The sequence below is a fragment of the Petaurus breviceps genome, unplaced genomic scaffold (assembly GCF_028583685.1).
Source record: "Petaurus breviceps papuanus isolate PSGF00001 unplaced genomic scaffold, PetGlider_PUasm1.0 189, whole genome shotgun sequence".
In the NCBI taxonomy this organism is placed as follows: Eukaryota; Metazoa; Chordata; class Mammalia; order Diprotodontia; family Petauridae; genus Petaurus; species Petaurus breviceps.
In genome coordinates this window covers 21,865,624-21,892,374 of record NW_027185809.1, presented here as the reverse complement: position 1 = coordinate 21,892,374, position 26,751 = coordinate 21,865,624, and the positions used below count along the sequence as shown (strand labels likewise).

Sequence of the window (26,751 nt, the reverse complement as noted above, 5' to 3'; positions counted from 1 at the left end):
TTTTCCAATTACATGTAAAATAGTTAAACATTTGATTTGAAAACTTTGAATTCCAAATTCATTCCCTTCCCCCCTTGTCACCCACCCTTACTGGGAAGATAAGCAGTTCAGTATAGGTTGTACATTTGTAGCTAATGCAAAACATTAACATAGTAGATATATTGTAAAACACTGACTATATTTCCCTCCCTCCTATCCCACCTCCCACTTGTTCTATTCTCTACTTTGATCCTGCCCCTTTTCAAAAGTGGGTGCCTCCAACTTCCCTCCCCACCAGCCTGCCCTCCCTTCCATTATTCCCTTTTGCCTTCCTATTCTTCCCCTCCATTGTAACCATTTTGCCTTGCCTCTTCTATATGAAATAGTTTTCCCCATTCTATCTCTCCCCATCTCCTCTTATTATATTCCTCTCTCACACCTCTTAATTTCACCTTTTAAGTATTATCCCTTCCTATTAAATTGTTCCTGTGCCCTCTATCTATGTATACCTGTAAACATATATACACACATTCACATATGTATACATACGCCTGTATATCCTCTGATATAGACATATATGTGTGTGTATCTATCTGTCTGTCTGTCTGTCTGCCTGTCTGTCTGTCTATCTATCTGTCTATATTTCTATTTCCTCCAACTATTTTCATACTGAGAAAAGTTTCATCAGTTACAATTATTGTTTTTCCATGTAGGAATGTTAATAGTTCACCTTTGATAAGTTCTTTATGATTTCTTTTCCATTTACCTTCTCATGCTTCTCTTGCTTCTTATATCTGAATGTCAAATTTTCTATTCACCTCCGATTTTTTTCATCAAGAATGCTTGAAAGTCCTCTATTTCACTGAATGACCATATTTTCCCCTGAAACATGATACTCAGTTTTGCTGGGTAGGTAATTCTTGGTTTTAATCCCAGCTCCTCTGTCCTCCAGAATATCCTGTTCCAGGCCCTTTGATTCCTTTGTGTAGAAGCTGCCAGATCCTGTGTTATCCTGATTGTGTTTCCACAATATTCAAATTATTTCTTCCTAGCTGCTTGTAATATTCTCTCCTTGATCTGGGAATTGGAAGCTGGTTATAACATTCCTAGGAGTTTTCTTTTTGGGATCTTTTTCAGGAGGTGATTGGTGAATTCTTTCAACCTCTATTTTTGCCCTCTGGTTCTAAAACATCAGGGCAGTTTTCCTTGAGAATTTCTTGGAGGATGATTTCTAAGTTCTTTCTTTGACCATGGGTTTCAGGTAGTCCAATAATTTTTAAATTATCTCTCCTGGATCTATTTTTCAGGTCAGTAGTTTTTCCAATGAGATATTTCACATTGCCTTTTATTCTTTCTTTTGTTTGGATCTGTTTAACAACATCTTAATTTCTCATAAAGTCATTAGCTTCCATTTGCTCCAATATAATTCCAAAGGAATGATTCTCCTCAGCAAGCTTTTGAGATTCTTTTTCAATCTGGCAAATTTGGATTTTTAAGGCATTCTTCTCCTCATTCCCTTTTTGAGCCTCTTTTGCCATTTGAGTTAGTCTATTTTTAAGGTGTTATTTTCCTCAGTAAGGCTGCTAACTTTCATTTCACAATTTTCTTGCATCGTTCTCATTTCTCTTCCCAATTTTTCCTCCACTTCTCTTATCTGCTTCTTAAGGTCCTCTATAGCCTGTAACCAGCTTATATTTTCCTTTGAAGCTTTTGGTGCAGGAGTTCTGACTTCACTGTCTTCCTCCTGTTCCATGCTTTGCTCCTTTTTGTCCCCAAAATAGAAGTCTAATGTTGGATTCTTCTGTTTGCTTTGTTTCCTTTGCCTGGTCATGTTGCCACTCAATTACTTTACTTTTGGGCTTTTTGCCACAGTAGGACTCTGCCACCAGAAAGAGGAGCTTCATTCCAAACTCTGAGTTTTCTCAGATGCCGGAGGTATTAGTTGGGTGCCCTCTCTGAGGCCTCCACACGCTCTGGCAAGCTGGTCACACACCCCAGGACCTCCACCCTAGAATGCAATCCAGATCCAGGCAGGTTAAAGCAAGTGCAATTACCCCTCAGACTGGTCGCTTCGTCTCCCTACACTCTGTAGGCCAGGAGCTGAAGCTGGCACATGGCCCTGGCTGAGCCAAGACATCTCAGTGGCTTCTGGCCCTGGGGGCAAAAGCCGATGCACTCCCAACTACTGGGTCCCAAAATCCACACTTCACTGACCTCTCTCTTTGTCCTTCACATCTGTGTGTCAATAAATCTGGAAACGGTCACAGCTGTTGGTGATCTGTAGTACCTCCAGCCATGCCCGCCCTGGGGCTAAAACCTCTGAATGTGGGCCTGGGCTTGGCTCCCAGCGCACTGTGCTGGCCAATTCCTGCTGGCCTGCCAGGCTGTCTTCAGCAGGAGGTTAGCTTATCTGTGTCATTTTGTGGGTTCTGCAGCTCCAGCGTTTGTTCAGAGTCCCTTTTTACATGAATTGGGAAAGGTGGAAGCAGGAGCCGTGCGGAGGTCTTGCTGCTGCTCAGCCATCTTGACTCTGCCCCCCCACAATGCTTTCTTAATGCTAAAAGAATTTTATTAATGCAGGTGCAAACCCACATGTTTGATTTTAATCCATTTTTTTAAATATATAATTTCTTTTTGTTGTTTGCCCTAAGAGGATTCCTTCTTTCCTGTGTATCTAAAATCAAAGAAGTTTTTTTTTTTTATTTGGTTTTTGTTCTTTTTTTTTGTCCCTATTAGCATGCTCATTCATTTTTCTCTTCAGATTAATCAGCAGTATTTTCTTTGGGAAATGATTGTTTGTATCATCAAACAAGGTATGTAAAGTTTGGGAGAGGTTTATATCTCATTAGGTTGATGAGGGATTTCAGTGTGTCTCATTACTCCTTTTCTTTTTGTGCCTGACCTTTTAAAATTATCCATGAGGTGCAGGTGTGATTTGTCTTGTCTGGCTAACATTTCCACATTTAATAGCAAATGGTGATTATTTATCTTGAATTCATGGACAGCTATACCTACAGAACCAAATCCTCCTTATATCCAGTAGGAGGATTAGATTAAGTGTTATAGACATAAATTTAAGTTTGATTGTTGGCACAAAATAATCACCACCAGATCTAGGAATCATTTACCATCATTTCTATCTTACTCAGGCCCTTTTGTATATAGAGTACTTAATGAGGACATCTTGCTTTAAAGAGATCTCAAGGAGATAGAAGACGGACCCATTGCTTCAGAAAAGGACTTCTCAATCTTATTTGAGTAATATGAAGCCTATGGACCACTTCTCAGAATAATGTGTTCTTGTCCACCTTTGTAATTTAAACAAATACTCAAATTCAGTAAGAGGTTACTAAAAATAAAAATTTTTCCTATCCCAGTTCATGGACCCACTTGAGATCCATCCATGACTTTTATTTTTATAGGAGAGGAGTTGGTCTATCAGTAACCAGACTAAGAACTTCTTTCTGTTTTAGATGATTTTGTTGTTCAGTAGTTTTCAGTTGTGTCCAGTTCTTCATGACTCCATTTGGGTTTTTTTGGCAAAGATACTGGAGTGGTTTGCCGTTTCCTGCCCCAGCTCATTTTACAGATGAGAAAACTGAGGCAAACAGGTGACTTAGCCAAGGTCACACAGAAGGAAGATTTGAACTCAGGTCTTCATGACCAGCCTTAGCTCTCTATTTACCACATCACCTCGCTGCCCTCTTTAGAGAATATTAACCAATAAATGAGTAAGAATAATATATTCTCGAGAGATTAAATGATTTGCCTGAATTTGAATAGTAAGTCAGGGGCTTCCCTAGAACTAGTGCTCCTGATCTGAAATATATACCCCCTTAATTTCCATCTTCTATGCCTTTGTTTATGCTATTTCCCGCCTGTTCTCAAAACCCCCCGTCATCATCCACTAACTATTGAATTCCCAGCATCCTTGAAAACTAATCTCTACCCCATTTTCTCTAGGAAACCTCTGATTCCCCCAACCAGTTTTTAATGCTATCTCCTCACTCCTTTTATGGAAATTTTGTGAGGTCTTCATTTATGTGAGGAGATTCCTAGTGTGATAACTCCCTCCATTAATGCAGATCAAAAATTTACCTGTGACATATAGTCATAGAGAGTTGCCTGGGGCACTGAGAGATTAAATACCTTGCCCTCATAGACAGCTGGTATTGTCAGAGTCAGGAGTTGAATCCAGATCCCCTTGACTACTACTCTCATCTCCTGACAAGCCTATATGTTGAACCAGGGCAGTAACTATATCTCACCTCTCAGAGGCCTACTAAAGCCTACTAAAGACAGAGTAAACTCTTAAGAAGTGTTGAACTGTATTGAATTTGAAGAAGTTTGTTCATTCAATATGGCAGCTAGGTGGCAAGTGACTGGTCCTGGAATCAGGAAGACTCATGAGTAAGTTCCTAAGTTCAAATTCACCTCAGACACTTATTAACTGTGTGACCTTGGGCAAGTCATTTAACCCTGTTTGCCTCAGTTCCCTCATTTATAAAAGGAACTGGAAAAGTAAATGGCAAGCCACTCCAGTATCTTTGCCAGGAAAACCCCAAAATGGAGTCATGAGGAGTTGGACATGACTTACCAACATTAACAACAACTCATTCAATATAAGTAAAAGCACATGCCTTTGTTATCAGGGTACAAATCCTTATCAGATGTGAAAAACTCAGTCTGCCCTCTTATTCTTAGTGTGACAAAACATACAGGTCCAACTCAGGACCTCCTTCAATTTCTTCTTCTGACGTAGTGTCAGACATTTTTATTGCTTGTGTGGGTTTGTTTGTTCAACCCATTGCCGGAAGAAGCCTGCATATCTTTCCTTGTATTGATCACCCAACCAGCTCTTCCGTTCTTCTTTGAGGGATGAATGCCTGTGGTATAAACCTCAGCTTTCACATATTACTCCAATTGGCATGCGAAATTCTAAAAGTTGAAAGCAGCAACTGCTGCTTATTTTCTTCACACAGTCTTCTGTGGTCAAAAGAGGTTAATTGTGGCAAAATATTTCCATTCTTTCGTCTCTTTAAATATTTATTAATCTTTTATTTTTATATCTCTTTAATTTCTAAATAGATCTCTCTCTATCCCTAGCTAGTAATACATCCCTTGTAAAAATTTTTTTTAATTAATAAGCACATAATTTCTTACATACCCAGGGGAGGGAAAAACCCTTTTACAAACATACATACATAGTTAAACAAAATTAATTGTATGTTAGCCATATCCAAAAAAATGTATATCCTATTCTGCACATTTAGACCATGATCTCTTGAACAGATATTGGGTATATCTCTGTCATTAATCCTTTAGAACCAAGGTTGTTCATTAGGCATAAACTTTTTTTTTTCTCAAAGGGACTGGGGAGAAGGGAGTTCAACAGAACTAACATATTAACCGAGCTTGATAATATATGCAAAGTTCCACACCCATCATCCCCCACCTCTGCAAAGGAGAAAGGGAGATACAATTTCTTTTCTTTTCTCCAGGGCTACAATTAGTCATAATTATAGAGTGTTCAATTTGGGCGTTTTTGCTGTTTTTTCCATTTGCATGGTTGTATTCATTTGCATATATTGTTTTCCTGTTTATTTCACTCTGCATCATTTTATGTAAGTCTTCCAATACTTCTCCAAATTCTTCAGATTTATTTCTCACAATGTAGAATCATGCCATTATATTCATGTGTCAAAATTTGTTTAGCCACTCCCTCCTCAACTGACGGACATTTACTTTGTGTCTAGTTGTTGAGGGGTACAAAAAGTGCTCCTGCCTTACTGTCTTTCACCGAAGTGTCTGTAATGAAAGTGGCATTAGTGGTTTTATTCATTCTAATGAGCCTGATCTCTCTTGGTATAAACACAAAGATGCTATATCAGCATCACAATTAGTGATGGACTTAGTGAGGACTAGCCATGTATCAGTAGATTCACAAGACCAGAATCCTACCTAGTTCCCATGTTGTTAAACCTCCTGTCACTGATTGTAGTCAGTGCCAATTCAGGAACCTGGTAATAGATACCAGAATACTACAATATTAGAGCCGGGTGGGATCTTAGATATCACCTAATCCAATCACCTCACTTTACACATGAGGAAATAGAGGCCCAGAAAGACTCTGATTTGTTCAATTCACATAGCCAGTTAGTGGCAGCGTTGGGATTTGAACCCAGGTTTCCTGACCTTTTTTTGTCTTTTTGGAGGGGGGAATGCAGAGCAATTGGGGTTAAGTGACTTGCACTATGGCTAGTAAGTGTCAAGTGTCTGAGACCAGATTTGAACTCAGGCCCTCCTGATCCCAGGGCCATTCATCGCATCACCTAGCCACTCCCTCCTGACTTCTTAGCCAGTGTTTTGTTTTATTTTGTTTTCCACTAGGAGAATGATGACAATGTACCCAGCATAAAATACAGCCCTAAGTCTACACCTGAAATGAAGCAAGTTCCTATTTTCTACCTCTGATTAGCATACTTTCCTATGTGCCCCAGTAGATATTCTACTTATTATTTACCCACTAAATGCCCAGGCCTCTGCTAGGTCCTGCCACAAGCTATAAAATAAATATGACATGATCCCTGCCTTCCAGCAAATGGCGGTTCCTCTGCAGCTTGGTGGTATTACCCATGTACTGACCACCAAAAAAGGCAAGAAAAGAATATGTCTTTCTATGTGGTGTTTGGGCAACTGGGTGGCACAGTGAATAGAATGGCAGGCCTGGAGTCAGAAACTCTCATTTTCCTGAGTTCAAATATAGCCTCAGACAGACTCTGGGCAAGTCACTTAACCCTTTTTGCCTCAGTTTCCTCATCTTTAAAATGAGCATGCCAACTGTCCCAGTATCTTTGCCAAGGAAACCCCAAATGGGGTTACAAAGACTCAGATACGAATGAAACAAATGAACAGCAACATGGGGTATTTCCTTCCAGGAATTAGTGCTACCTCCAACAGCATGTGTAGGACACTGTAAATGGGGTTACTGCTGCCATAAAGGATCACTCAGATTGTTGGCTGTTTGATCTCTAGACTTAAGCACTTCCAGAATTATAGATGGCTCCAGAATCCTTTCTGTTCTCAGGTTTTAGATAAGAAGTTGGAGGAAGGGTAAATATCTCATAAATATCTCTGTTTATATCATGGTGATTTGGCTGGCTAACAGTTTAATCATATCTGGACCTCTATCCATAGCCTTCTATTAATTCCCCTCTCTCACAGTCAGTGCATTTGTAGGCTGAAGGCTGCCAGGTATCTAATGAGAAGTGTTTTGGCAAGCAGTCTTGATCAGGAAGATTTTCTTGGCAAGCATAGAATGGAAGTACTGTGAGAAGCTGCTAGGTAAATTATGCTGTCTCTGCCAGAGAATTTCAGCCCTCCTGTTCTAGGGAATTGAAAAATTATTATAAGGCTAGGCTGTCAGCATGATGGCTCATTTATTTGATCATCCTGAGGGGATGTGAGCAGCCTACATACCAGGGACTTTAATGAACCCCTTGTTTCTCCTGGGTCTGTCAGAGTCATTTGCTGTGTCTTCTCCCTCCCCCTCTCCCAATCTTCTTCCACTTGCAAGCAAGAGGAAATCTCTGGTTCCGTTTGTCCCAATGGAACACAGCAGAGCAGTGAGAGTATGCATGCCCCTGCATACATAGAGCATGCCAGTAGCCTCACATACATAGAGCCACAGTGAAAGCGAGCAGCAACTGGCCTGCAGTGGTCATAATTTGCGCCATACTTGCACATATACAGACTTGTTTGTTGGGTTTTGTTTTTTCCTTCTTCCATTCCTCTGCTTCTGAATATCCTTTGGGGGAACTATGAAGGAGCTGTGAACAGGCAAAGGGGAACATCAGAAAATCCTTGGCACATATTTTGACCAAGTTTCTACATTGATTCTCCTCACAGTGGGAAAAGCCAATTAGAAAGTTAATCTTCTTTAGTTCAGTGAGATAATAATAAACACTCATCTCTCACTTGGTTACTGTTCTCAAGTGGATTTTGCTGATAGTTCCACCTCATAATTACCAGTTAAAACATCAGTTGATGTTTAAAATTGTCTTGACTGTTATATATGTGTTTCAAGATGCTGTCACTTTCAACCTGAACCTCATTTTTTTAGTTACTCTTGGCAACCCTACAGTTAGAATTTTTTTTTTTTTGGCTTTTGGAGGGCAATTGGGGTTAAGTAACTTCCCCAAGGTTACACAGCTAGTTTTTTGTGTGCGTATTAAGTGTCTGAGGCCGGAACCGAACTTGGGTTCTCCTGACTCTGGGGCTGGCGCTTTACTCACTGCGCCACCTAGCCTCCCCAACAGTTAGAATTCTTAACCTTTTTTGTACCATGGATCCCTTTGGCAGTCTGATCAAGCATACAAAAAAGCACATTTACAAAAGTTTAAATTGCTTAGATTAACAGAAAAAAATATATTTAACAAATCTATGAACACAATTACAAAACACAAAGGACATATCTAAACAATTAGAGAAATATTAATTGTTTATGGGCAGGCCAAACCAATATAATAAAAATAAAATTATGACCTAAATTAATTTCTTTATTCTGTTCCATACCAATTAAACTACAAAGAATTATTTTGTAGAGCTAAAAAATATAATTACAAAATAATCTGAAGGAACAAAAAGTCAAGATTATCAAGGGAATTGATTTTTTTTAAAAAAGGAAAGTGGCCTAACAGTGCCAACTCTCAAAATATACTACAAAGTGGTAGTCACCAGTCAGTTTGGTACTAGATAAGTAATAGAGAGGTTGGTAAATGGAATAGCTTAGGTACATAATATAAAGAAGTACATGACCGGGGTGGCCAGGTAGCACAGCGAGTAAGAGCACTGGCTCCAGTGTTGAGAAGACCTGGAGATCGAATCCCGGGCTCAGACACTTAGCACCCACCCAGAAACACCTGGCCGTGTAACCTTGAGCAAGTTACTTAACCCTGATTGCTTAAAAAAAAAAAAGTAGTACATGACCAAATAACCTAGTGTTTGATAAATCCAAAGATCCCAACTATTGGGTCAGGAATTCACTACCTAACAAAAATTGTTGGGAAAACTGGAAAGTAGTCTGTGTAGGTATAGACTGACATCTCACATCCTATACCAAGATAAAGTCAAAATGAGTACATGATTTAGACATCCAGGGTAATATCATAAGCAAATTTGGGTAGCATGGAAAAAAAATTACTTATGGATAAATAAAGAGTTCATCACCAAGCAAGAGAGAGAGAACATCACAGAAGGTAAAATGGATAACTTTGATTACATTAAATTTAAAAAGACTTTACACAAACAAAAGCAATGTAGCCAAAGTCAAAAGGAAAATAGGAAACTTGGGGGGGAGGGGGTTTACAGCAAATTTCTTTGATAAAGATCCCATTCCTCAAATATATAGGAAACTGAGCCAATTTTATAAAAATAAAGCCATTCCCAATTGATAAATGGTCAAAAGACATGAACAGGTAGTTTTCAGTAGAAGAAATCAAAACTATCTATAGTCATATTTTTAAATGCTCTAAATTGCAAATAGAAACATACAAATTAAGATAACTCTTAGATACCACCTCACATCCATCAGACTGGAAAGGAAAATGACAAATCCTGAAGGGGATATAGAAAAATAGGTACAATAATGTATTGTCATAATGGTGCTTTGAACTAGTCCAATCATTCTAGAGAACAATTTGGAATTCTGCCCAAAGGGATGTAAAATTGTACATATACTTTGTCCTGTTGATACCACTTCTGTGTCTGTATCCCAAAGAGATTCTGGCCCCCCCAAAAAGAAGAAGGACCTCAATGTACAAAAATATTTGTAGCAGTTCTTTTTGTGCATAGAATTAGAAACTGAGGAGATGCCCATCAGTTGGGGAATGACTGGACGAGTTGTAGTAAATGATTGTGATGGAATACTAGTGTGCTGTAAGAAATGATAAAGGGAATGATTTCAGAAAAACCTGAGAAGGCTTATATGAACTGATTCAATGTGAAGTGAGCAGAACTAGGAAAACAGTAGTAGCACTATTGTAAGGATAATTAAAACTCTGAAAGACAGGCACTGTGATCAATACAATGATTCAAAACACTTCCAAAGAGAGGATTGATGGACTCTGAATGCAATTTGAAGCATATTCTTTATTTTTCTTGATTTTTTTCTGCAATGTGAAAATGTTTTGTGTAACTTCATATATATATACATATATATATATATATATATATATATAATGGGTATCATATTTCTTGCCTTTTCAGTGGGTTAGGGAGGGGGGAGACAGGGGAAGAGAATTTGGAACTGAAAAGAAAAAAGAAAAACAAAAGAAATTCCTCTATTTAGGTAGGCCTTGGTATCATGGGCAACATCAGAAGAGGTAAACTTTTCTACCTATTTGATGGGCATAGAGTTGTGCCAGTAGGTTGTTTTAGTTGTGGAAATACCTGAACAAGCAAAGTTTTAGTATCCTGAATTTGTTTATGTGCAAATTTCTAACAGAATACAGATGATTTTCCACTATTGTGCTGGTTTTCTTGAGATTTAATTTAAACTAAGGTTTCTAAAGATGTAATTTCTGCTTTCAGTATGAAACAGACTGTGAATCTTTTTTAGAAATTCAAGCATTATAAGTCCCAGAGTTAATAATATTAAAGCCGAATACCCAAATCCCAAACAAAAGTAAGTCTTAGCCTCATTAAGCCATTTATAAGAGTGTGACCTTCATTATGTAGAGATAGATTTCAGATTTTCATATCAAAGTTTGCTTAGTTGTCTTATGGAAAGAAAGGTTTCTGGTTTAAGAGTCAGAGCCCTTGGTTCAAATACTGACTCTATTACTACTATTTGTATATTATTGGGCAAGTCAACTCCTCGGACCTCAGTTTCCCCATCTGTAAGATGAGAGGATTGGATTAGAGTGCCTCAAATAACCCTGCCAGCTCTAAATCCATGATCCTATGATCAATTCAACTGTCCTTTCTATGATTCATTTGGAACTTGACAAAAACAATACACTGGCTTCTGAGATTAGGCCTGGTAGCTGACAGTGAGACAGAAAACCTACTTTCCTGACTCTACACAGACTCCTAAATAATACTTCTTCATGTGTAATGAATTTGATTTTAAAGCCACTGTGTGGGGGCAGCTAGGTGGCACAGTGAGTAAAGTGCCGGCTCCGGAGTCATGAGGACCCGAGTTTGGTTCCAGCCTCAGACACTTTACACCCACACAAAAAAACTAGCCGTGTAACCTTGGGCAAGTTACATAACCCCAATTGCCCTCCAAAAAAATAAATAAATAAAGCCACTGTGTGGTGCTTTTAGGACAAACAGATCTGACAAGACTCACTGTAAAAAAAAAAAAATCTATACCCAGTTCCCCTCTTCTCTTAAGATGACACTAAAGATTGTGCCCTAACTGAAGAAAACCACACCTGAGGTCCATGAGTAAGTCTCTGGTATTTCAATGACTTTTCACCATTTTGACACCATCCATTTGACTTTGAATTTCATGCTCAACCCAGACAGTAAAACCACAAATTGAACTGAACTGGCCTTGTTTCACAATGAAGTTCGTGATTTTTTCTCCCTAAAATTACCCCTCTTCATAAACATCAGCTTTTGACATTTGACCTATCCAGTTCCTGTTTTTAACTGTATTTTGAAATTCTTTTAAGATTGGTCTTTTGTCTCTTTCACAGTTTCTTCAAAGACTGTACAAAACCAGATAATTTTCTTTTCTCTACCTTTAACAAAATCCAGAGCAAAAATGTCTTGCATGATAAAACCCTTAATAGGATTTATGTTTTGGCATAGTACTGCATTAAGTTTATCCCAGGGAAATGATTTCTATTAGATTCCTTCTTTTATACAGTACAGATTTCAAGGAAAGTAAATAGCAGCCAGGCTTGACTGGGAAATACTGTTCAGAAGGCCTAAGAAAATGTTGCATTTGATTATCAAAGATAGCCATTTTGTTGGTTAACTGTTTTTGTTCTTATAGTTATGAGAGGGTTGAATGAGGAGAGGAGGGAAAATATTTGGAAATGATTATGACATCAAAAACAAAATCCTTTAAGACAGTTTTTCAAATTAAAGGGAATTTTGATCCTAACCATGGATACATGGGGACATATTCCTACTGCCATGTCATGCAGTGAATAGAAACGTACAGATAGCACATGACTTCAGTAATTGTCCCTTAACTTTTAGCTGCCCAGAGACTCTCAGCAAGACATGATCCCTTGGGCATTAAAGGTGATTTGTATACACACACACACACACACACATACACATACATACACACAGTGATACTCTGAAAGTAGGACAGTTATACCTTCTACAACTTCTTCCTTAACTTACCTGGAAAACTGAACTTGATTGAATCACATACTTGTGGTACTAATGAAAAAGAGCATAACATCATGGACAGGAGGCCAGCCTTAAAGTAAAAAAGATCAGAGTTCAAGTCTTGCCTTTGACACACGGCCCCTGTGACCACAGGCTAGTCACTTAACCTCTCTCTGTCTGAAGATAGCTGTCTAAGCCATTAAGTTACAGATAATTGATCTGTTGATTTGGTGATTAGCACTCATGGAAGGGGGACGGGAATATTACCAGACTTATAGTGTCCCACAAACAATAGAGACAAAAGATGATAAATGTAGAAGGCACCTAACGAGGTCATCTTTTCTAACTCCTTTTAAAGATTAGGAAATTGAGGTGGTGAATTGACTGCCCAGGTCTTCTTCTCAAGGTTCAGTTCTTTTTTTTTTATTTTTTTGGTCTTTATTAATTTGTTTGTTTACTTTTAGTTTACAAGATTCAATTCCACAATTCCTCCCCTCCACCACCATGATGGCATACAATCAAGTATAGGATCTGCAAATACTTTCACATTAGACCTTAGGGTATAAAGACGAATTGTATCAGATGGAATGAAAAATGGGAAAGAGGAAACAAAACCGAACAAGAAAAAGAAAAGGATCTGGTAGTTTGCTTCAATGTGGATTCAAACTCATATCTTTCTAGTTCTTTCTCTGGATGAAGACATCTCTCTCCATCATGAGTCTTTTAGGATTGACTTATAACACTACATTGCTGAGGGGAGTCCAGTCTATCAAAGTTGGTCGTCACACATAGGTTGTGTCTGTAATTATGTACAAATTTCTCCTGGCTCGACTCTTCTCACTCAGCATCACTTTGTATAAGCCTCTCCAGGTAAATATGAAGTCCATCTGCTCCTCATTTCTTATGTCACAATAGTATTCCATTACTTGCATATACCACAACTTGTTCAGCCATTCCCCAATTGATGGGTACCCCCTTGATTTCCAATTCTTTGCCACCACAAAAAGAGATGCTATAAATATTTTTGTACATATGGGTCTTCCTCCCGCTTCTATGATCTCTTTGGGATACAACCCTAGAAGTGGCATTGCTGGGTCAAAGAGTATGAAATTATTTATAGCCCTTTGGGCATAATTCCAGATTGCTCTCCAGAAAGGTTGAATCAGATCACAAATCCACCAGCAATGCATTAGTGTTCCAATTTGCCCACATCCTCTCCAGCATTTGTCATTTTCCTGTTTTGCCATCTTAGCCAATCTGACTGGTGAGATGTGGTACCTCAGAGTTGTTTTGATTTGCATTTCTCTAATCAATAGTAATTTAGAGCATTTTTTCATATGCTTATAGATATCTTTAATTTCTTCCTCTGAAAACTGCCTGTTCTTATCCTTTGACCATTTATCAATTGGGGAATGACTTGTATTCTTACAGATTTGACTCAATTCTCTGTATATTTAAAAAATGAGTCCTCTATCAGAGACATAGATTGTAAAAATTCTTTCCCAATTCCCCACTTCATTCTTAACCTTGGTTACATTGGTTTTGTTTGTACAGAAGCTTTTCAATTTGATGCAATCAAAATTATCCATTTTGCATTTTATAATGCTCTCTAATTCTTGTTTGATCATAAAGTCTTCCCCTCTCCACAGATCTGACAGGTAAACTATTCCTTGCTTTCCAAGATTGCTTACAGTATCAACCTTTATACCTAGGTCATGCACCCAGTTAGACTTGATTTTGGTATATGGTGTTAGATAGTGGTTTATGCCCAGTTTCTGCCATACTATATTCCAGTTTTCCCAGGAGTTTTTGTCAAATAGTGAGTTCTTATCCCAAAAACTGGGGTCTTTGAGTTTATCAAACAATAGATTAGTATAGTCATTGACTGCTGAATCTCATGTGCCCAATCTATTCCATTGATCCACTACTGTATTCATCAGCCAGTACCAAATAGTTTTGATGACTGCTGCTTTATAATACAGATTAAAATCTGGTATAGCTAGTCCACCTTCCCTAGCATTTCTTTTCATTAATTCCTTTGATATTCTGTACTGTTTGTTATTCCAAATGAATTTTGTTTCTATTTTTTTTCTAGCTCTATGAAGTAGCTTCTTGGTAAATTGATTGGTATGGCGCTAAATATATAATTTAAAATAGGTATCAGTTCTTTTTTGATGATGCCATGTGCTATTTCACCATTCCAGGCTGGTGATAGTACCTGCTCTCATAAAAAAAAAATCCATAAAGTTCTTGAGAACCATGATTAAAGATCTCTAACAGTTAAAGTCCTTCAACAGCCATCATCCTGTGACATAAAAGCAAGGATTTCCCAGTAATGAAAAACTTGCTGCCTTAACTTTTTAAAGATACATTGACCACAAGCAAAGTGAAAGTATATATTACCTAATATTTTAATAATTAATATTTTTACTATTAGATGTAAAATGTGTTAAATATAAATGAAATTTATACTAATAATATAAATTAATTATGTGAATTATATGAAATTATATTTCATATAATTATAGTTTCAGCATAATCGTACATTTAATTTTTAGTTAATTGTATATTAATTAATTCTTAACAATATAAAACTATAATTACATAAATTAATTGCATATAAATTAAATATAAAAATGTTAATGATATATTACCTAATATTTCCATGAACATATAATAATAACTATCATTTATAGAGTACTTTTAAGATTTTCAAAGCACTTTGCTTATAAAAGCATTTTATATATGAGATCTCATTTGATCCTCACCCCAACCCTGTGATGTAAATGCCATTATTTTCACCATTTTATAGACTTGCCCAAGATCATACAGCTAAGTAAGTGTCTGAGTCAAGATTTAAACTCAAGACTTCCTGAATCTAGGTCCATTGCTTTATCCACTGTGCCATGTAGCTAACTATAACATGATATCATATGATGATATAACATGTCAGAGTATGCAAATGGGGCAGTTAATTCCACAGAAGTAATCTTATAAATGGGCAATCAGTCAAGAAATATTGCAACAAAATTTTATGATTTTACTATGGAGTTGTCTATAATGCAGGTTTGATGTTGCTATAAAACTTGCTGTTCAGTGGATTTCCAGTTGTGTCCAACTATGCATGACCCCATTTGGGGTTTTCTTGGCAAAAAAACTGGAGTGGTTTGCCATTTCCTTCTCCAGCTCATTTTACAGATGAGGAAACTAAGGCAAACAGGGTTAATTCACTTGCCCAAGGTCACACAGCGATTAAGTGTCTGAGGCCAGATTTGAACTCACAGATGATGAGTCTTCCTGACTCTAGGCCTGGCACTCTATTCACTGCACCACCTACCCACTATAAAACTAGATGCAACCTTATGCAGAATGTGCCTGTAGTCATTGTAAATAGCCTCCCAAATTCATTCTTGCCCAAGATAGTGTTCTACCTTTTTTCCTTTTCTTATGTTACTGTATTAACTGGTTCTTAAACATTAAACAACCAGACATAGCATTTGTGTCTTTATGTGATAAACCAAAGAGCTCATGCTTATTCTGCTAGATGATTCTTAGAATATTTCATAGAGAATACAAATCAAATTCAAGTATTGAAACTTCTCTGTCTGGAACTACTCAGACACCTCAGACCCACTTATTAGCTATTTTAATAGCTCAGGTTACATGGAACAAGAAGAACAATGTACTGATCAAGCAACCAAACCATACCCTTCTACGCTCCCATATTTGGGAGCTTAAATCTATGCAAGCTTGGAATGCCGTCAAAAGTTGCAGCTATTAATGCCTGGTGTTTCGTGAGCTAATGAACTGTAAGCCCTTAACCTTTCATATACTTTATTTGGTATTTCATGAGCTAAGACTGCCCTGCATGAACTTGTACTTTTCATTGTTTGCTGCTTGTTAAAGTTAGTAGCTTCCAAATTACATGTTAGTGTAGGAGGCTGAGTAGCAACAAAGCCAAGATTTTTATTTAAATATTTTCAGGTTAAATTCAGGAGTCATGGGGCATTTTTAAAAATTTACCTTACCTTACCCTATTATCAGTGTGTCCATTAAAGACTGTGTAGTCAATGATTTTGTATAGCCAATGAACTTAGCATTTCATTTCTTTTATGTGGGTACATGCCATGTTGAGGCAAAGTGATTCCACTGAGATCTACTCTCTCTTGAATTTTCTTCCTTCAGATTCACTAGGTGCTCAGAAGTGTTACATTTCACAGGATGCTAATTGTCCAGGATAAATTTAGGATTAGGAGCATATGGACGAAATTCTGTGGCATTCAGAGTATCAGTAGCCAAGGGAAAAGAATATATTCCAAGTACTTTGAACCTTTTACATTGTTCATGTGTATCCAATTGGATTGGCTTGAGCATGATTCTAGCAAATTGATCTTGCAGTTCTCATCCCCCCACAGTTAGCTTTGCTTTTTTTCTTATGGTCACCAACAGCACTTAACGTTAATCGCCATTCTCACACTGGGAGAACCTTTGCCATTACTGCTTCTGAGGAGGCCCAAGTAGAAGAGTGTGGGTAGATGAGAATAACTCTAACTGCTGCTTTCAACTCCAAGGGGATCCCTTTCAGACAATGGCAACATCCTTTGATCAAAGGGCAACTTGATTTTTCTCCATACACCAGGAGAATGCTGGTAAATATTTTTAAAATAGAAAAGGAAGGAAAGAGAGAAGAAAGAAGATACATAACACATTTTAAAGTTTAATTTGCATTATTAACATTTTCTCCAATTACTTTCTTAAGTGTGGACCACAGATTACCAAAGTGGGTGATACCACCCATGGAGAGTGCTGAGTAATTTGTTTAAAGGGGACGGTAGGCCAAATAAGTTTGGGAACCACTGAGCTCTAGACAATCAACAGATCAATAGATCAAGCCTGAATTTGTAGTATTTGCTGATGTCTGAGGTATAAATACACTAATAATTTAACAATCAGCTCTTGAACCCCTAAACTAACTCTAGCATCCCCTGTATCCCCATCACCACCACCCCTCTCACAGATGGCTATTTACAATAATTTTGTGTGTGGTTAAGAGTTTCATTCATGGATTAGTGAAAAATGAGGAATGGGGAAATTTCTGCATGTCATACCACACTGTATCTTCACATAGCATTGAGAAGAAAAAGGATTTAGAGAGTGATGGAGGTCTGGAGATAGATTCCTAAAGCCCAAATCCCCCATTACTTACAGAAAAAAAAACCAGCAAGCATACACCTGGTTTTGATTTTAAAAGAGTAGAGAAATGAATTGTTTAGTCAAACATGCAGGTGCCTACCTCACCTTGGAGTTGACCACAGATACTTGCTTCCCAAAGCTCAGATCTCATCCCTGCAATATGAGATGGAAGAAAAATATTTTAATATGTTCCCCTTGGTCTGTGCCAAGAATAAGCTATTGCTTAAACTGTGGTAACTTGCCTTTTTACCTGAATTTGTCACCCAGGACACCAGTAACCACAAACCATATTGCCTTTAGCTTAGACACTGGACTACTTACCAAAGCTTGATTGGTGTTTTCATTACCTACCTTCTTTCAGGACACATTGCCTTACTGGGTCCAACGAGAACCATTTCTTCTTTTGACCATTAGGCCAGTACACCTTTAAAGCCAGGCCCAGCCCTAGACAAATTGTGATTATATTTGAAGTTTGGTACTCTCTGTCTCCCATTTCTTTACTCTTTTTAGCCTCTCCCCTCACTTCGTTCAGGCTTCACTTCTCTTCTATTCCTCTCCCCCCACCCCTCTGCCAGTCAAAACAAGAATTTCAGGAAAGGGGAGTAGATATTAGTCTTTTATAGATTAGTGTAAATAGTGTGTTACTTTTCTAAGATACCAGTGTTTTAAGTTACCTTCCTCCCTTCTTTGCAGATACAGGAAGGATAATGGTTGTGGAATATTGTAGATATTGTCATGTTTCATTGATGTATTGATTGGACTTGCTAAGCTGCTTTTTTCCCCTACTTAATTTTTTTTTCTTATAAGAGATGTCTTGTTGGGTAGCAGAGGGAGAAAGGATATATTTGGAAATGAAGGTGAAATTAAAGTAAAAGGTAATCCCCCAAAAAATATTTAAGAAAATAAAGTTTAAAAAAACAACACTAAGGTTGAGTCACTGTCAGATAAGTTCTGGAGTGGAAATTGCTGATATAGGTATTAAATAAGGTAGTTGCTAATATTATTTCCATTTTAGAGATGAGGAAACTGAGGCTGGTTAATGACTTGTCCCCAGTCACACAGCTAATGAGTGTCTAAAACAAGATTTGCTCCCAGGTTTTCTTCAGCCCCCTGTCCAAAATATCACACTACCTCTGGACAAAATGCTTGAACTGAAATCAGGAAGATTTGAATGTAAATTCTGCCTCAGCTATTTATTAGTTGTGTGACCCTGAGCTGTTATGAGGATCATATGAGATAATATATAAAGCATTTTGCAAACTTTGGAGTGCTATATAAGTGTTATTATTATTTTATAACAATGTGGTGATTCAGGATCATAAGATCATAGATTGAGAGCAGGAAAGGACCTTACAGGCCATAAAAACCAACCCCTCATTTTACAGATGAAGAAAGACTTTTAAAGTGATCTGTCCAAATTTACATGGCTAGTAAGTGTCAGAGGTGATATTTGAAACCAGGTTCAGATTCCTGACTCCAAGTCCAAAACTCTATGCACTACTGTACTATACTGCCTTTCAAGGTCTAAGTTCATTCTGTCCTCAGGAAATTAGATGTTTTGAGGACAACTCTAGACCTAGTAATTCTCCCCAAGGCCAATGGTCAGTCCCTCTATTTGTGTGGATACAGAGAATTTTCTTTTCGTTTTGCAACTGGTGTTCCTCTAAGCCAAGGTTGGGTAATGTCACTAAGTACAGCAGATCTTTATGAACTGACATTTAAGGCAAAGAATTAGTATATCACCCAGAAATCCAGAGTTTGTTCTTACATCTTGTCAGAGTTATGGATAGAGAACTCAGATCAATTGCATAGGGTCAGGAGTATCATTATAATGTGTTAAATTTCTACGACCACTTACCAGCCTTTCTCTCTCTCTTCCCTTTCCCTCTCCCTCACAGCACAAAAATGAGGAAGTCCAGTCTTTGTCAAGATGAGTGGGGTGATCACTCCCTTCCTACCTCTTAAATCTGTACCTCTATTTATCAGTTCTTTCTCTGGATATAGATACTGCCTTTCTTCATATGTCTTTATTTTTAATTTGTGTATTTATAATAGTCAAAATTACTTAGTCACTCAAAGTCATTCTTAAAATAATATTGCTGTTACTATATACAGTGTTCTCTTGGTTCTGCTCATCCTGCTTTTTATCGGTTTCATGCAAGTCTTTCCATACCTTTCTAAGATCATTGAGCTCACCATTTCTTTTCAGCAAATACACATTTGCAGAGTCACAAGTCTTTTGTTCACTTTAATTCAATAACACATCAAGAAAACACACAGTGGCCAGTTCTGAACTTTGGTGGTTCCTGACCCCTAGTTTGGGTTTATCTACAATTTCTCCCCAGGAACCCATTTCTCTGTGCTTTCTCATCCAAAGCACAAAATGTGAAGTGCCCATAGGCAGAGCAGTTCACATGATGACTTGATGTTTACAGCTTTATCTTTCTGGGAACCTGCTTTTGGAGGCATTATTCTTTTCTCCTTAATTCAAGATTTGCCCTTTGAGACCATTAGCAGGAGTGTACCTGGAAATGTTTAACAGCTAGTTCTCTGGAAAATATAAACAGGACACACTTGTAAATTTAATCTGCATTAACATTTCCTCCAAGCTTTCTCAGATCTAGACAATCAAACAATAAATTAATCCCCGATTTGTAGAATTTGTAGCAATTCTTTTTTTTATTGATTTTTATTGTTTTTTGGAGGGCAGTTGGGGTTAAATGACTTGCCCAAAGTCACATGACTAAGTAAGTGTGTCAAGTGTCTGAGGCCAGATTTGAACTCAGGTCCTCCTGACTCCAGGGCTGGTGCTCTGTTTACTGCACCACCTAGCTGCCCCTGTAGCAGGTGGTAATGTGTAAATGCTTAATCTTAAGGTGTAAATGCTCACACTGACAACTTAACATTTATTCTCGCAGGTGCCCATCTGAGCTGTTTCTTGTAGGCTTTTAGATTAGGTTTTCCTATTGGTTGAGGAGAGGTCCCAATTTTGAGGTCCCCACACTTGAAGGTATATGCCTCATAGTCTTTGCATAATCTAGTGGGAAAGGGCTAAAAGGGGGAGCTATCTCAGCCTATAGCTGACTTTTTAGACTTTTCCTACACCAAATTCATAGGGCCCCATGTACATTACCTTGGAAGTTACTGTTCTCTTCATAAAGTCACTTACAAAGTACAATAATACAATAGAGAATGATATACAGATGTATATATGTGCACGTAAATGTATATGTGCTCTTCAAACATTTAACTGGTAAGCAAAAGTATCTTATAGATACAGCAGCCTCTTGATGTCATGTAGAGAGAGTTAACTTTGGAGTCAGATAGATTTAGGTTCAGGTCCTATCATTTACACACACAGGCCATGTGGCCCTGGGCAAATCATTTAACCCCTTGGTTACTTAGGCAACTGTCTAACCAAGACTCTTAGTTTCAGAGCAGTTGCCAGTCTACATAGATAGAGGGAGTTTCCTCACCAAGAGTTCCCTACAATACTAAAAACACATCCAGGCCCCACAAAAAAACATGCTATGTTACAAACAGGTATGTGTGCTTGAAATCCCTTATATAAGAGTATGCTCTTGTATTCACATTCGTCACATTTGATCAGAATTCAGGATGAGTTATTTGGGCTATAATTGATGTATGTATAGCATCTCAATTGATGTAATATCTACAAATGACTTGTAGTTCAGTCATTTTTGTTGTGTCTGATTCTTCATGACTCCATTTGGGGTTTTCTTGGCAAAGATATTGGAATGGTTTGGCATTTCCTTTTCTATTTCACTTTACATATGAGGAAATTGAGGCCAACAGGGTGAAGTGACTTGCCCAGGGTCACATAGCTAGTAAGTGTGTAAGGCCAAATTTGAACTCAGGAAGATGAATACTGATTCCAGGACAGATACTGTGCTAGCTAGGTTCCCTCCACAGATGACTCTCTACCCTTATTTCCTAAAGGCTAACCTCAATATAAGTGACCTACTAAAAAGACATATGACAAATTAGTATCATAGATTAGAAGGGACCTCAGAGGTCATCTAGTTCAACCCTCTCATTTTGCAGTTGAAGAAACTGGGGCCCTTAGAGGTTCTAACTTGCCCAAGGTGAGGTTGCTAGAGTCAAGAAACAGAGGCAATGAATCAAAATGGAAAGATGAGTGAATTTGGAGTCAAAAGACCTCTGTAAACTTCAATGCCCTCATCCACGAGATGAGGATTGTTACCACCTATTTCAGAGGGTTGATATAAGGAAAGTATTTTGTAATCTATAAAATAGTATTTAAATGTGAGCTATTATCATCATAGTATCATTTCAAAAACCTATCTAAGAATCATTATTTAGATTTAGAAAACTTGGTGGAATTAGATATTTATCTCCAACTTCATGCAATACGCTATTGTTCAGTAAACTCAAACTGATTTAATGATCTAAATATATTTCTTTAAAAATAAGAAATTGGGAGAAAAATAGATTTTACATTTGTCTTAAATGCGAGTATGAAAATGTTAATTACTCAAATGAAGTAATGATCATGATATTGAAAATGTTAATTACTCGAAAAATGTTAATTACTCAAATGAAGTAACAATCATGATATTGAAAACCAGATCAGATAAAGGCAAAGGAAAAATTTTACAGGACAAAAAGCAACACTTCTAAAATGAAAACTGAGAGGAAAGATTGGGGAAGATATATGTAGTAAATATATCAAATAAAGGACTCCCATTCAGAATTTGCAACCCATGTATATCTTCTATTAGATTAATATGCATTCACCAATGGAGAAATAATAATATCTAACATTTTTACTGTACTCTATAGTATGAAAAATGCCTTACTTGTATGTGAACAATTATACAAAAAGCCATTCAGTTACCTAGTCAGAGGAAATGCACATTGAAACATACTTTACATATTACCTTATATCGACTAAATTGGACAAAAGATGTTAAAAATCAATCATAATGGGCAATCGGGCAAGAAGCACTTGATAAATTGTTAGTGAGATAATAAATCAGTGAAAAGTTTTGGACAACAGTCTGGCAAATTAAGTTCACAAAACTGATCATACTCTTTAATCCTACATTGTCATTGCTTGACTTTTAACCTGAAGATATCATTAAAGGGGAAAATGGACCTATCTATAAAAAAAAATTCAGTGACTTTATATGTAATTAAAATTAGAAATGACTTCTATGTCCAAAGATCGTAGAATATAGCTAAATAAAGTAAGAGAGATTAATGCAGTATGAGTCAAGGTGCCATAGTGGGATAGAGAGGTGGCTTTGAATTCAAGAAGGCATGGGGGTCAAGTCTTACCTTGACACATGTTGGCTGCTTGACCCTGGGAAAGTCACTTAACCTCTAGGTGTTTAAGCTTCCTCATCTGTAAAATGGAGGTAATAATAGCATGTACTTCCCAGGGTTGATGTGAGGATCAAATGAGATAATTGTTAAAGGCTTTACACAGTATCTAGCATAGAGTTAATGCTATATAAATGCTAGTTGTTGTTATTTATTCTATGAAAGAGATAAGAAGTGAAATCAGTGGTTTAAGAATCACATATACTTTTATTACCTTTATTTAAAACAAAGGTGGTAGCACTTCATGGGTATAATCTATATTTTAAAAAATTTTACAAGGAACATAGGACAAGTGCATGGGGATTTTTGTTTCATTTTATTTTTATAAAATGTTCAAATGTTTTGTTTTTCTCATTTACCAAAATGTAACTAACCTGGAGGGTGCAGTTGTGATATTTGCCCTATAATTAATTCAATTATTTTTATTGGTAATTTCTATGAATATTACCTTTTGATTGTTATTATTATAAATATATGCCTTCTAGTAGTCTGGTATCATGGCCTCTACCAAAGAGCCTATGTACAGGTTTCTAGTCCAAAGGTATTCTTGATCAAAGTGGAGAAACTTCTATAGCACCTGCCTACACTACCTGGTATGAACCAGTGCCATTGACATGAATGTCCCATATTCCATTTCTTTTCAACTGCTATACCAATATACTTAGCAGCTTTTGTGACCAATTATTCTTTGTTTATTTCAGAGATCTGAAACTGGATAATGTATTGTTGGACCACGAGGGTCATTGTAAATTGGCCGACTTTGGAATGTGCAAGGAAGGGATCTGTGATGGCATTACCACTGCAACATTCTGTGGCACACCTGACTACATTGCCCCAGAGGTAATCCGGTCTTACAGGTTATGATTTTGAAAAGTCAGACATGAGGAACACTACAATTCTGTTGCCAAGAGGTCACAGGCCTCAGAACAGCTCAGGTTGATGGCAATGTGGGCCAGTGAGGGCTGAACCAATGACACTCTAGAGCAAATTCATTTTATGGAGAAAGGGCAGACTCTATATCTATAACATGATCCAAACTAGGAAAAAAAGATCTTTGCAAAAGCTACAAGATGCCTGAAAGATAAAAATAATAGGGTTGCCATTGTTTCCTCCTTCAGTCTCTGCCTCTTTTCTATGTTTCCTTCCATATTCATCTCCTTCTCACCTTCTCCAGCTGCCCCAACTATTTTTCAACAGAACTGAAAGATTCCCTTGTAGTCAGTCAATTGGCAAGCATTTATTAAGCACCTAATATATACCAAGTGTGCTAATTGCTGAGGTTACAGATACAAAAAAAATTACATAATCCCTACTCTCAAGTTTACATTTTTTTAATTTAAAATTTTTGTTTTCAGTTACAAATTCTCTCTCTACCCTCTCCTTAACTCATTTAGAAAACAATAAATATATTACACCTTATTAAACTCATGCAAAACATTTCCATGTTAACCACAAAAAAAGAAAAGAAAGGAAGGAAGAAATGGAAAAACTGAAAAAGAAATAATGCTTCAATTTGTACTTAGAGTTCGTCAGCTATCTCTTTGGAGGTGGATAGGTGGATAGCATTTTTTCATCCTGAATCCTTTGGAATTTTCATGGATCATTGTATTGATCACAGTAGCGAAGTCTTTCACAGTTTTGATTATCAATAAAATATTTGTTGTTATTATATACAATGTTCTCCTAATTCTATCTACTTTACTTTGCATCAGTTCATATGTCTTCCCAGATTTTTCTAAAATCATCCCTTTCGTTATTTCTTATAACACAATAGTATTCCTTCATGCCACAATTTGTTCAGTCCTTCCCCAGTTGATGGGAGGGGCTTACATTCTAATAGGAAAGACAACAATTTTATATATATGCTCTCTCACACACACACATATATGCTATGATTTCACTGTTACAGGGAACTCCATGGTGAGAAAATTTCCTCCTCCAATAAAAATCAATACCTTTCCTGCAACTTATCATCTTAAAGAATTGCCTGGAACAGAGATGTCAGACTTTCAAGAGACCTGAAAAATAACCAGATGCAGTAGGGATCTGTTTCTGTTTTTGATGCCACTAGCCTAGAGCACTAATCAATTATGGGTAATGGTGAGATCTAGGATTTGACCATTCAGGTGTGTGCCTGAGGTCAAGTGAGAAGAAGGTAATGGTATTTAAGGAGACTAAGGAATTGAAAGGTTAGGGAGTTTGAGAAATCATCAGTAAAAATGTTGAAGTTTCCTAGTATAAAGATGGGGCAACTTGGTGGAACAGTGGGTAGAGCATGAGGCCTGGAGTCAAGAAAACCTGAGTTCAAATCCAGCCTCAGACACTTATTAGCTATGTGACCTTGGGCAAGTCACTTAATACTCTTTGCCTGAGTTTCCTCATTTGTAAAATGTGCTGGAGAAGGAAATGGAAACCACTTCAGTATCTTTACCAAAAAAACCCCAAATGGGATCTCTGAAGAGCTGGGCATGGCTAAACAACAGTGACAAACCTATTAAGGAGTGGAGGAGGGGTAGAAGATAGTGAACAAGGTGCTAAACTTTTTGGCAAAGAATGGAGAATAACCTAGGGGCTGTTAAATAACATCAAAACCATGATCTGAATTGAGTAGAAAATTTGGAGAGCAGGGTTTGCTTCCCCTTTCCACTTCCAGATTCTCCCTTTACTGCCATGACTCAGCAGCCTTTCCTTTGAAATTCATTCATTTAAAATTTCTCACCCAATTCAGATCATGGTAGTTGTTATATAATAGCCCCTAGGTGATCCCCCTTCCTAGGGATACACTGTGGTCATTTGGAAGGCACAGTACTGTGAGGATACAGTGACCTCAGCAGTCTTCCCATCCCACTGAATAAAGAAGCCCCAAGGAAGCTAACGTCCCCTAAGTCACCCTGTCAGAATAAGACCAGCAATAATAACTGAAAATCTCTTTCCTGCCTCCTGGCAGAAAGTTTGAATACCAAAGAGCTACCAGGAGTCTTTTTTCGGTACTCTCCCTCCCCACCCAGCTCCCATCCCTAGCTTCAATTAGCATCAGTCCTCAGGTCTGTGCTCCTTGCTCCCTCCCACCCGTGCTTGGTTCTGCTCAACCAAGATAAGAACCCTATAAAAATGCCCACGAGACTTGTCTAGTTGAGGGGGTGGAGGAAAGGGGGACTAGTTTCACTCAGAGTTCCAGTGAACCCAGTCTGTTTCCATCAGCATCCCTGCCTGCCTGCCCTCTTTTGTTGTAATTATCTCCCCTAAATAAAGCTGGCTTACTGTGCTATCTTTTATGCTCTGTGATTCTTCGTACTGGAGCTTTGGTAACCCCAAACTAAAAAAAATTGAGACAAAGCCTAGTAGATAGAAAGAATGTGAGAGAAAGGTCTGTTCCTTAAAGGTAAGTTTGTTCACTATATAATGATGAGGTAGAGAGCCACTGGGCATGGCCCTGTTCTGAGTTATTACCTGTCTGTTCCCCTTTGTATTGACATTTCTGAAAATTCTTTTATGCCTATATCTTGTGGCCTTTATGTCATCTAGCTGGCTTGAGTCTATAAATATTTGACTAGGATTGCATGAGTAAATTCTTCTGAGGCACCCACAGGGAAACATTTAACAGTAGAGTTTGACTAAGAACATATAAGAAACTTTCTCATTTTAATGTGATGTTTACTAATTGATATAAAGAGGACTGGACAGATAGTCAGGAGACCTAGGATCTACTTCCAGTCTGCCACTAACTAGAGAAGACCTTCAGTGGTCTCAGGACCTATGTTTCTCCTCTGTAAACAGAGGGATTTGGACTGGATGGTTGGATGAATAGATGGATGGATGGATGGATGGATGGATGGATGGATGGATGGATGGATGGAT

The 26,751-nt window shown here is 37.6% G+C and overlaps 1 protein-coding gene across 1 annotated transcript in view; it reads left to right on the top strand.

Moving 5' to 3' along the window:
* The window catches only part of PRKCH (protein kinase C eta), a 335,555-nt gene that overhangs the window by 266,033 nt on the left and 42,771 nt on the right, over positions 1-26,751 (top strand). Inside the window, exon 11 of the mRNA XM_069092033.1 lies at positions 23,595-23,733. Coding sequence (XP_068948134.1) covers positions 23,595-23,733 — 139 coding nt within the window. The remainder of the gene's footprint in view (positions 1-23,594; positions 23,734-26,751) is intronic.